The 12,993-nt window shown below is 42.8% G+C and overlaps 1 protein-coding gene across 1 annotated transcript in view; it reads left to right on the top strand.

Annotated features, from left to right (window-relative positions):
• LOC311307250 (metabotropic glutamate receptor 4-like) overlaps positions 1–12,993 on the top strand; it is a gene marked incomplete at both ends in the record, with an annotated part of 188,717 nt that overhangs the window by 139,313 nt on the left and 36,411 nt on the right. Inside the window, 2 exons of the mRNA XM_084436047.1 lie at positions 1,782–1,936; positions 2,278–2,418. Coding sequence (XP_084292173.1) covers positions 1,782–1,936; positions 2,278–2,418 — 296 coding nt within the window. The remainder of the gene's footprint in view (positions 1–1,781; positions 1,937–2,277; positions 2,419–12,993) is intronic.

Here is a 12,993-nt window from a genome sequence, read left to right as displayed (position 1 = left end):
CTTGTCGGGTCGTTTATACAGTAGGTGAAATAACCACTGTTATAGCCTATTTTTCACTCGTTTAGGGGTTTTCTGCTTCCATTTCTTCTACGCTCTACCGGAAATAGCACGCGCTCTGTCACAGTGCTGCCCCCAATCGGTGAATGCTGCAGCAGCGTTGAACTATAAAAGGTTATTTTCTTTCCCTTGGGGACAGTAGCATTTTTAAATAGGCCTAAACACTGCAAACAAATAAAAACTCTTTCTGCAGGTGAAAACTTTGGATATAATATTTTACTAGTCCTTGGACTAGTAATAACGTACCCATGTTTTGATTTAACGAACGGGGTCTCGCAATTAACACAGCAGGAATCAGCTGAACATGTTGGCTGCGCCATCTTCCACCTGTACCTGCTTTGCGTGATGAGCTTTAAATATGTGCTGCTGCAGCATTCACCGATTGGTGGCAGCACTGTAACGTATCGCACAGAGCGCGCGCTATTTCCGCTAGAGCGTAGAAGAAGAAGAAGCAGAAAACCCCTAAACGAGTGAAAAATAGAATATAACAGTGGTTATTTCACCTATAAACGACCTGACAAGGCCCCGACATGACAAAATACATCTACAGGAATGCGCTAAATTCCATCTTGCATCCCGTTTGGGAAGTGGCTTGATGCTAGCTAGTCTCTAATAAATTCTAGCAGCATTGAGAGCACCTGGTGTTTATGATCATAATGCAAATGACTTCAAGGAGGGTTGCAGTAGACAGTCAACAACACTGACGACCTCCCTCATCTGATGAAGGGTTCATGGAAAACTACAAACACATTAGATGAGCAAGAGGAATTACTTGCAGTCTGCATATTTTTGAAGCACGACGGAATAATACCAAAATGTGGTTTGAAAAAAAAAAAAGGACCCTGACATTCACTAAGCATATTTATTATTCAGATGTATCTGCTGTAAGCCTGTGAGAGAGCTGGAGCATACAAACCAGTCTTTTGATTTAAGCGAACATCCGCTTATAGATTTTTGACAGTCCTGTATGGAAATTGTATTTTCATTCTATTCTATAAACCAATGTTATTTAACCATACTCAGCTGAACTGGTTACCGAGGTGTGTTATGTAACTGGCAGCTCAGGGGAAATTCAAGGAGTGTGTCCTTTATGCAGTACAGATGTGGTACTAGGTGAGGGGTAGAGCCATTCTGACCCAGCTCACCCCACCTCTGTAGCTTCTTGGGCGGCTGTGGCTCAGGAGGTTAGAGCGGATTGTCTAATGATCGTAGGGTCGGCGGTTCAACTCCTGTCCACATGTCGAAATGCCCTTGGGCAGAGGCACTGAACACCAAACTCCCTCTGCTCCAAGTGAGCAGGCTAGCACCTTGCATGGCAGCTTCCCGCCATCGGTGTGTGAATGTGTGTGTGAATAGGTGAATGAGAGGCCATTGTAAAGCGCTTTGGATAAAAGTGGTATATAAGTGCAGACCATTTACCATCCATTTATTCATTATACCCATTACCAGGGATGGACAAAACCTTGTGCCATTCAGCAGGGGAATCTACCTACAGCATCCCTCTCCTGGGGTGGTAGAACTAGACATAAATGATCCAATTAGAGTGAAATGTATGCCTGATCTTTGCCTAACACATTGACCCAATTATACTGAAATTGAAAGATTATTTATGAAATACAATGATGATTAAAAAACAGCATGCCATGAAAATATTTCATGTTACAGTATAATGATGAGCAGTATGATGACACAACAATGGAGTTCTCTTTTCCCCTGTCCCCTAGGAGGCTTCTTCAGGCAGCTAAAAAGGCCAACCAGACGGGCCACTTCCTGTGGGTGGGCTCAGACAGCTGGGGCTCTAAGATTTCACCAATCCTCAACCAGGAAGAGATGGCAGAGGGGGCTGTCACCATCCTTCCCAAAAGGCAGTCCATAAGAGGTAATGTTGTAATCATATCCTAGATACTTTGCATGCAACGTACAAACAAAGAGAGAGAGAGAGTGTGTGAGAGAGAGAGAGAGAGAGAGAGAGAGAGAGAGAGAATGAACACATCTTTTCAAAGTGTCTTTCCGAAGTGTCAAAAACCATGAAAGTCAAATTATCACCATAACAGACATCAGCATAAAAACAGTCAGGTGTAGTTGTAGTAGCAGGATCAGAGTACTACATAGACCTACAGTTAAAACCAGCAGGCTAACATTATATCAACATCTGAAAATCCAGTACACTCCTCTGTGGACAATCTGCCAAGGGTGCCAATGTGTCGTTGATGTCTTTAGGGTTTGATCGTTATTTCATCAGCCGGACGTTGGACAACAACAGGAGAAACATCTGGTTTGCAGAGTTCTGGGAGAACAACTTCCAGTGCAAACTAAGTCGTCATGCTCTGAAGAAAGGTTCTGGAATCAAGAAATGCACAAGTAAGATTTTTTTTTTCTCACACAGACACACTCAAAAGGAGAACCCAGTGAATGATGTACAGTAGCTGCATGGAGTATTTTTTTTCTAAACACGGATGATAACTCAGCTACAGTATGATGTTGAAGTATGATATGACATTCAAATGTGGAATGTATAAATTTAAAAATTACATTAACATGCATCATTACAATATAAGAATGTGTGAAGCCGTGACTCCTCTTCTAAAATCTGTGCATCTGCACATGCATATATAGAAGAGACAGATTCACTAGGATTGAAGGAGGATTGTAATTAGTGTGAGAAAAGGATGTGCTCTGTAGTTTCATTATACAGGACTGAATATCCGCATTACTCTATGTCGCCAAGTTCAATTTGCAATTCAGTACAATAGCAATCACCGAAACTGGGCCATTACACCAGCTAAAAACATAATCAATAGGAAATCCAATCAGCACATTAGAGACAGGGTCCCTGGTCATTAGAACCACTAGGCCCTGTGAGTCTGGCTGTCTCTCATTCCCCACACTTCAGTTCAACAATCAAGACCTGCTGATTGCTGAAAACAGTCACTGTCTTCATATTTTAGAGGTTGAAATGAAGGATATTCTGAATATTGTCTAGGCCAACATTTTGATCTGTGGTGAAAATAATGTGGTTTGTTCAAGCATGATCAGCAATCCTTTCCAAAGACCCTTTTCAGCTTACAGTAGTAATCTTTCCATGTACTGTAGTTTAGATGTGGCATTAGCAGACATTTTCATACAGCCATGTTTTTTTATGGTTAAATGCAACACCTGGGGAGGTGCAGGTTGTGTTACATGTGAAGACCGGATCTGAGACCTGAATTTGATATCTTAATGCACCTAAGTCTTTGAAGTACACTACTAGCCATAAACATGATCCCTGCATGCACTCAAGATGATAAGATTGGGATTTGGAATGTATTGTAGACCTCCATATAATTAATTAAGGATATAGGGAGGGGAAGTCCATGGACTGTGGTGTATTTCTCGGCATTTGCGCACATTGTGAATTGTGCACAAACTCCTCGTGTCAACCGACGTTTGATATCAGCCTTCAGTGCTGAAACAGCATGTTGTTTGAAACTCACAAATTGCTGACACTAATCTGGAAACCTGTAGTATTTGCTCTGTGTACTATACACTCCCAGAACCAACAACTACAGTCTGCTCTGTAGTTGTTAGAGGGGGGATGGTACCATGTGCTTTTGGTGTGTTCTTTTCATCTGTTGTCATGGTGATTGTAGAGCTAAATTGCTGTTGCTCTTTTTCTTCCTGTGAATGGCCCGGGGAGCGCTGTAATTTCATACTGGAAAGAGTTACATCCATTCCACTCAGAACCTTCCCGGTACTAGTTTCCCCCCCCCCCTCTCTCTCTCTCTCTCTCTCTAGGTTTCTATGGTATAATACAGGATACCACCCACCTTATCAGCCACTGCACTTCTGTAAAAACATCCTCAGTGAAATATTGATTGATTGATTTAAAAAGCCAACTGTCTCACCCCACTATTTTCAAAGCCACCCAGTGACATCCAGGGAGAGTGGAAATTAGTAGTATTCTCTTGTGATCTGTGCCCTATTCTCCGACCAACTGCCTTTTAGCTAAACTGTTATGTTTTTCACACCTGATGCGTGGGTTCGGGATTAAACCATTTAATTTTAAAACAAATCATATGTTTCAAATGTGTGTGATTCAAACTCCCACATGATGCCTTTGCCTTCATCGATTTTATAGTGAAATAAAGAATAGAGACATTACAAGCCCAGCACTTAAGCCATAGACTGTCATGGTTCATGGACATAATTGCCTTTACCACAATGCCACATAGCATTGTGGAGACGATTTAAACTACTGTTTTCACAGAGGTGTAGAGGGTAGCTTACTGTATACTGTAGCACGGTACTGTATCTTTGATCCACAGTGGCAGCATGGGCTGAGAGGCTTAGGCCCCAGAGAACCACTGTATAATTCAGCTCCTACCTCTGGTCTCTGTCCAAATGTCACTGTTTGTACCTTGTTGGCCCTGGGCCTAGTTTTACTTTGTTGGTGACACTACCCCAACCTACAGGGCACTGCCTGTCTCTGAGTGAACAAGACCAGATGGTGGCAACGCCCAGCCAATGGCAGGATATAGGCCCCAAAACACAGAAAGTCTGTGCCACAGCAAATAAAGCACCGCTGGACTTGGAGCGCTAGCTGGGCTGGAGACACTGAGAGGTTATCGCTCTTTGATCATCAAGCTGGTTTGGAAAAAAACATGGGTAATTAATGGTCAGTGCTGCCACAGAGATAAAGGAGATCCGAGGTAAGCACACCTGGAGCGGCGTCTGATTGCTAACGAGATTTGCCTGAGGTGAAATGGTAAGAATTTCATTGACCAAATGCTTACAGTAGCCTACGCAGCATGAGGGAGTTCAGAGCATATTAGTAAGAGGAAAAAAATACAATCATGAACCAGTGAAATTAGCCTACGACAAACCGTGTTGTGGTGAAATGTTGTTGCCGACTCCAGCATTATGCACAATACAGATAAACTCCAATACTACTTACAAATTTACAAGTTCCAAATGTACAAATTACATAATAAGTACCATTTCTATACAGTATAAAGATAGAGGTAAGGTACGATAGGTACAGTACCAGTCTAGATGGATTAAATGTAAGGACATTTTAAATCCATTTAAAACATGAATAATGTATGTCTGAATTCTATCCTTAATTTTCCAGTATATCTATATACATTCCATGTCTTCTTCTGTATTTCCTTGTGAATTTTTTTTTTTTTTTTTTTTACTGTTTCAATACTGTACTGTGGAAAATCGATACAGTATTGCAGAAAAAAAAAATATTGTGATGTATTGCTGTATCGATTTTATTGCACAGCCTAACCCACTGCTTTATACAGTGCAGTGGTTTAAATTGTTTGGCTTTTGAACTTTTAATACCATACGCTGTCCTTCAGGCAAACACTGTATACCCTGTCCACTAAAGTCCTAAATGTCCATGTCCACAGAACTAACCGATGATGAGCAACGAGCACTAGCTCTCCCATGGCTGAGCTGTCAAAAAGCCTGACTTGTACAAAAAGAGGGTGCATTGGCAATAGAGAAACAAACGTCTCAAACTACTGCATCTGAGCAAATTAATATGCACAACAATGGCATGATATTTGACATATTATGTTATGTCAATAATAAACTGCCTAAACTGCTCAAATGCCAGTGACTGTTGCTGTATGATGGATCTGCTCTACAGTATCAAACAGTGGTCTGAATAGAGGCCATCTATGTACAGGTATGTGCAGTATTGAGTCCAAGACAAATTTCCCTAAGGGGACAATAAAGTATATCATATCGTATCATATCATATCCAATTACTTACAGTATATTAGTAGTATATTATTGCATAAGAAATGCTTATTTCTTCTGGTTAGTACTCACTACTGTACGTGATTAGACCAATCTGATTCATCATTCCAGTCCAATCCAGTTGAAGTCAGTCAAGACGAGTCACTCAGCTTTTCACGGGTTTCATGGTCAACCTTTTTGTGCAATCAGTGCTTTGTCTGGAACAGCCAGAGCTGGCTTTTGAACTGGGTCATATCCGCTGCGGCTTGCTGCTGACACCATCCCATCACAACGAGGTGAGACCCCTTGTCTGGGGTGAGGAGTCGAGCCGTCGAGCAAACACGGCGGACTCAAAAAAAAAAAAAGAGGCCATGCGTCATCAAGGCCAGTCAGGGCAGCGGACGCGATGCCTGCCTGCCTGGCTGCCTGCCTGTATGGCTGCCTGCTTGCCTGTATGGCTGCTTGATTGTCTGAGCCAGAGCTCACCCTGCAGCCGTTCAAGGCCACCACCCATGACGATCATGCCATATTTGCTTTGATCTTTGTGTCTCTTCCCAGTTCCCAGCACAGGTGTAAAGGTTGACAAACAGTGAACAATAAAACTGCCGTTGTCGATTTCAACCTTACAAAACACAATGCTCAACACAGGAGGGTTTTCTTTCCAGAGAACGTCTTATATCTTGAAGTCTCAGGTGGTACAAGCCATTCCTCATGTAATCACTACTGAGTTTTGGTGCAGCATTTAGAGGAAAAAGAGAAAACATGTTACAACTATCGCCACCATGTGATCAGCCTATTTTAACACACTACTGCAATTTCTTATTTTATTCGACCTTTGCTTACACAGGGAAGCGCACTGAGACAAAGGTCTCATTTACAGCGGTGCCCTGGTTACATACAGTAGCATACTATATATCAATACAGTAGCTATTTCCAAATAAGATTGATAGATACTGAAGCCTTTGTATTCTCTGCCTTTGTGGATTCAGCACTCATCAAAGTCAGTCAACATTCTAATTACAGTTGCATAGTTGTAGTTTTATTTTAGTGTAGGGCTAAATCCTTCTACTCACAAGAGACACTGCCAAACGACCTGTCTATGAAATTTAAGTTCAGTTAACCCAGTTTGTTTTCTTACTCTTCCTTCCACAAATAGTTCACAGGACAATACACAGTGACTCAGTTCACCAGCCCAGTCCATAACATGGTATATGCCTCTGAAAACATGATTGAAGATGACCTTGAACTCCTCTCTGGATATATTCATGAAAGATATCCCATGGGAGACAGCACTAAATGGCGACAGGCAAGATGTGACATTGTTGGCAAATTCTCTTTCACTGGCTGCATATATTACACATTCAGACTCCTTTGAGATATTACCGTAGTGATGTAGTATACAAGATACATTATCAGGTTAATGAACAATGTTTAATTCTGAAGTGGTGTGCAATACCTTAGTAAAACTGAGTGACCTGATGTCTTTGCAGTTAGTGTTCCACACACTCAGGATGCATTTCAAGAACCTCATCAACATCGTGATTGAAATGCTTCCAAGAAAGAGAAGAAATTACACCCAGGTGGTGAAGTAAGCAGTGCAGGTTTAAGAGCAATCTCTACTGCCCTCTAGTGCTTGTGTGCAACTGTATTGGCCACTCCTGATTGGTCTAAATCTCATGACACATGGAAACACACACGGATACACATGTCATGTACAGAAGCGCCTGCACCTCTTCAAAATCGTACAGTAGATCACTGAATATGAGTACGCCTAATGCTCCTGCAATTCACAACTAAACAGCATGACATAACCCCTGTACCGCCTTCACAGGCTTGCAGTAGATCCCTCTCAGTAAAGATTAACACCAGAGCCAGTGTTAGCAAAACAAACACACTTTCTGAACACACATTTGTTGACTCGAGAGATGCACAGTACTGTTGGATTCTACAATGAAAGTAATTTGCCTCCATTCAGGAGCTCATCGTGGGAACTAAGAACACGTGACCCGGTCTCCTCTGACTCATGCAGCTCTTTCAGGCTCACAGGGCTTTTCTTCACCACGTCCTTGGATCAACAATACACGCATAGGAGAGGCTTCAGCTTCATTTGCAACATGGGTTGTCAGGGCCGGACTGGGAGAATATTTCATGCCGGGAGTCATGCCCAAGTCAGGCCACGAGCCGAGCCGACGCGGTGAGATGGAACACTTTCAGTTTCGTCTTGTGGACGGGGAGGGGGGGGGGGGTGCTGCGCGATTTGTTGACGAGGGGGGGGGGGGGGGGGCAGGCAGGCCATTCACCGCGTGCCAGGCCAGTTGGCGCGCCAGGCCACCGGGAAAACTCAGTCCGCTCCTGTGGGTTGTGTTTTCACAGCAGGCCTCATGCCTGCCGGACAGCATGTCAGACTCACCTCTTCATACACTGTTCTTCTTCTTGCGTCGCCCATCAGCGCGAAGAGAGAACCTGTAATACCTACCCCCGATATCTGTAGCACGCTTTGCCAGTGATTGAAGATGTCCTTTTTTTATTTCATAGAAAACTTCAAGGGGTTTACTGTTTCAGTGGATCAAAGTTTGAAGTTGTACAAAATGTTTTTGTTCATCACTCAAAAGTGTCTTGAATTGTCAGCCACCCACTGAGATCCCACAAAACGGCAACATTGTTGTCAAAAACTATGTTCATAATGTACATCCCTAATGAGTGTTACAATAGAAGAGAGAGAGAGAGAGAGACAGAGAGGGAGAGAGAGAGAGAGAAGCATGTCTCCTGTATCCTTGCAGTGGCACATGATTACAGAAGCATAATCCACTTTTTCTTTATTCAAGCTTCTTTAACATTCAGTCTCGCCACATGCTAGATTGCTTTTTCTTGCCTGAGCAAATACTGATACAGACTATAGATAACAACAGCAAGACTAACAAAAAATATACATAAACTGCCACTATTGAGATAAGAAATGCTTTGTAGACCTTTCCCTGCAGCTTACTAAAGAAAAAAAAGCAGATCCACCTCATCAATTCATTCTGTTTCATTTGATCTCACACATCTTTTATCTTGTTTACATTTGCAGCATCAGGGTACTAATAAATGCTAAGTGACAAAAGAGGTTTGGAGGGTATGGAGCCCCTTCTTGTAGGGCTGTCAAATAATTATTTGACTAGTCGTCGACTTTGGGGAAAAAATGTGCAGTTGTCAGTAGTCTTAAAAAGTTATGTTTACAATTGATCTTAAAAATGTAGATTTGATTAGTAGGCTACCATAAAACAGTGCATGTCACACAGATTCCCATGTCCCACCCTATCTTCTAATGATGCCAAAACACATTCCACGTTAGTCATTCTTTTCAATATGGCCAAAAAACAGCCAAACGACTATCTACAGTATCTATCTATCTATCTATCTATCTATCTATCTATCTAGGTGGCGAGGAAATACCTTACTTCTGTAAGATTTGAACGTGTCTTCTCTGCAGACTTTTTAAACAAGCACTGAATCGGATCAAGTGGACAAGCACTATAGAGCATAGGGTATTCCGCTTGCTTTGTTTTCAGTTGCTAGGCTATAGGCCTAATGAAAGGACCCTGTTTGCACTAAATGTCACCCATGTGACTGGGTATTACTTGAATCCCATGAACACTCAAAATATTAGTTCAAGTTACCATTTGTCTTGTTCTTGACAATAGGCATCCAGTGGTACTGATCAGTTCCCCATTATATGCATTATTTTCTTTGCACAATGATATGGGCCTATAATAAATACCATAAAATCTAATATATTTATATGGATTTATATGGATATATATTTAACATATCCATAAAGGACCCCCTCGAAAATGAGATCATCTCAAGGGGCTTGTCCTTCCAATAAAGAATCTGTTCAAATATACATTCCATTTTCGAAAAATATTTAAGAGAGAAAGTAGAATATCATTTCTGAGCTCAGCTGACAGCCCTACTATCTTGTGGACCTGGATGGCAGGGACACCCTGGTTGGCAGGTGTGAATAGAGGTGGTGGAGCCCTCCTCTAGGTGGCACTGCCCGATGTTTTTGTTTATCACACCTGTCAACACAGGCCAATAGAGTTCTTACTTACTGAAGGCATGAGTTATACAGTATGTGACAGGTTGTCATTAATCAGCCCACAGTGTCTGGCACTGAAAGCCAACTTTTGTGGGGATATCAGAGCAGGAGTGAGCCCCTCCAACTCTATATTACTGGCAAGGCCTGAGTACAAAATAATATAATCCATGTCTTTGCTGCAAGTACAGCACAATGTTTATCCTCCATTTCAACTTAATCTCAAGCAGAGGATGTGTATAACATGAATGGAGTGGTTGAGCTGCATCACGGATGCTGATCCTGTTGTGTTGACTTGACATTAATAAGGTCTAAAAAATAAATAAATAAATAGTGTGATGAGACTCTGACTCCCTTCAAAAATGAGCACCATCACACACAAAAAAAACACACAAAAAACACTGCAACTCGCCTGTATTGATGTCATTTGTTGAGACTGCAATGGTCCCCTTCACATCTTAAAGGCTAATTCACAGTCCAGACGTAGCATACACGGACCGGACTGCTGGGGTCCGCACGCAGTCCACGCAGATTAAAATTGGGTCCGCCCTGGCATGTCCGCACGGACCTCTTTTTGTGACCATGCGCATCTACTGTAGCATTCACATACCGCTGTCATGGCAAAATGTGTCCGGGTAAAAAAATATGTTTGTCTAACATTTATTTACCATTTTTTGTTGCTATGTTACTAGTTAACTTGTCACGGATGTCAATAAACGTATGATATTGACGTTGGTACTTAATTTGAATGAAAAATACGCCTTCCCTCCAGGAATGCTAGCTTTTGGGAGCTGGTAGACAGCTGGCTAGCGAGAACAAGCTCTCAACTAGCTAATGTTTGTTTTGGCATGACAGCATGAGCCAGAGATTGAAATTAATTGTTTTCTCATGGACATATGTCCATTTTGATCTGTAATTTCTGGCATTCTGTGCATGTAAATTCTCTGTTGTAAAGCATTGTGAGCTGCATTTATTTGTATGAAAGGTGCTATACATATAAAGTTTTGTTTTGTAGCTAGAATGGGCCGACCATGATCATGGCTATCTTGACTGGGCAGGCACTGAAGCACTGAAGTAACAACCAGGATGAGTACACAGACAGTGTCATCTCACATCATCTGCGTCAAGAGCAAATGTGTTCCAACCCGCACCAAGATCAAATACAACAACGACAAGCCCTGGTTCACAGCCAGACTCAGGAAGGGAAGGCTGGAGAACGAGGAAGCAAGTAGGAGTGGGGATGAGGACCAGTTCAAAGAGGCCAAGTACAGGTTTATAAAGGCAGTGAAGGCTAAACAACGCTGCTCTGCGAAACTACAACACCAATTCTCAGATGGTAATGCGTTCTCTGTCTGGAAAGGCCTCAGACAGATTACAAACTACAAACCGAGATCCCCCAGGCCACTGACGACTCACGCCTAGCCAATGACCTGAACGAGTTCTACAAGTTTGAAAAACAGTGGGTCCCCCCCGACCCCCACACTCAACAGTTGCATCAACCGATATAATTCCCTTTTTAGGTAATCGGCATAGGCCGATCTCTGTGCTTATGAGGCCGATATAAAACAATTGTCTGCAGAGTGCACACGTTTCTGCCCGCAGCGGAATGATCTTAGCACGTGCCACTTCTCCGTGGAATGATCGTAACGCAGTGATAATAGTTGAAAGTGGGAACGTGATAAAAGTTGAAAGCAGGAACGTGTTCTCGAAAGCTCTATATGGACAGATTACACCTGAGAGAAAATCGTAAGCCTAAAAACTACCTTTTGAACCTCAATACATTTATTTGGACACTTTTATACAATGTTTACTTTCTGTAATTCGATCGATTCTTGTCTTTTTGTATGAATAAGGTCAGGAATTGTAATTTGGGATATTAACCTAACCTAGAGACAGTTATCTAAAACATGCGACATTACCCAGCTAGCAGATCATCTGTGGGCAGCCAGCGGCCCGCTGATAACCAACTCGGCGGTCCACGGCAGGAACCGCGGCGGCCCTGCTATGGCGGGATCAGTGGCTAGGCAGCGGGGCCACCGCTGGCGCTGCTAGCGGTCCTCCATCGGTGAGTTGGTGGCTTTCCACTCACATACCACGCCACCAACGTGGTGTCTCGTCTAGTCTTGCTAGCTAACATTAGCCAGCGCAAGCTAGCTAATGATAGCATAGCGCTAATATTAACATAGTGCTAACTAGCTACTAGGCTAGCTAGCTAGCTAGCTAGTATCAGTGTAAGTAGGTATATTTCGTGCATAACGTATGCTGCAAGTTATAGCTAACAACTAAACAAGAATACTATGATCAGACAAACCATCAGAGAGGAGTGGAGCTAGAACCTTTTTTTTATCACGCTGAGTGCAGACTGGGTTCTTGTAGGGATGGTTATCAGTGATAACTGCCAGGTAGGGAGATTAGTGATGGAAGCCAGATGTAAAACAGGAACCTGCCCTGCTCGCTGCTGCTGTCTGAGTTGGACACGCAATTCCCTGGCATGCTGAAGTCCCGGAAGCGTCAGAGCCCGGGGAGACTGAGTGTAGGCTAGTACTGGGAAGAGGCCACTGTGGAGGTCAGACGCACCGAGCAGCGCACAGGGGCAGACAAGGGTGGAGGCGAGGGAGCAGGGAGTTCCGTAACACCAAAACAAAAAACATTTATTGTATTTTATCAGATGGGGGGAAGGGGGACGGCAGCGTGATATCGGCCTTATATATCGGCCATCGGCCACCCTGCTTGCTCTCGAAATCGGCATGTAGGCCTAAAACCCATAATCGGTCAACCTCTAATATATATATATATATCAACGACTACAGACCCGTCGCCCTGAATTACTGTACTGTAATATAATGAGGATGTACTTCATGAGGCAGCTGAAGAAATTCAAAGTGCCAAAGGCAATGATGGTACTCTTCTACACCTCCATCATCAAGTCCATTCACACCTCCTCCATCACCATCTGGTTCTCAGCCACAACAGACAAGGACAAGGGCAGACTCAACTCAACTTTATTTATAGAGCGCTTCAAAAACAACCACGGCTGCAACAAATTGCTGTAGTCTACATGAGTAATCATGAATACAATACAAACAGTAACAAAACAATGAAACAATAAAAACAATAAAGGACAGTAG

This window comes from Borostomias antarcticus, assembly GCF_949987555.1.
Source record: "Borostomias antarcticus genome assembly, chromosome: 3".
Classification (NCBI taxonomy): Eukaryota; Metazoa; Chordata; class Actinopteri; order Stomiiformes; family Stomiidae; genus Borostomias; species Borostomias antarcticus.
Note: the sequence above shows the minus strand (reverse complement) of the source record. Positions and strands in the feature narration are given on the sequence as shown.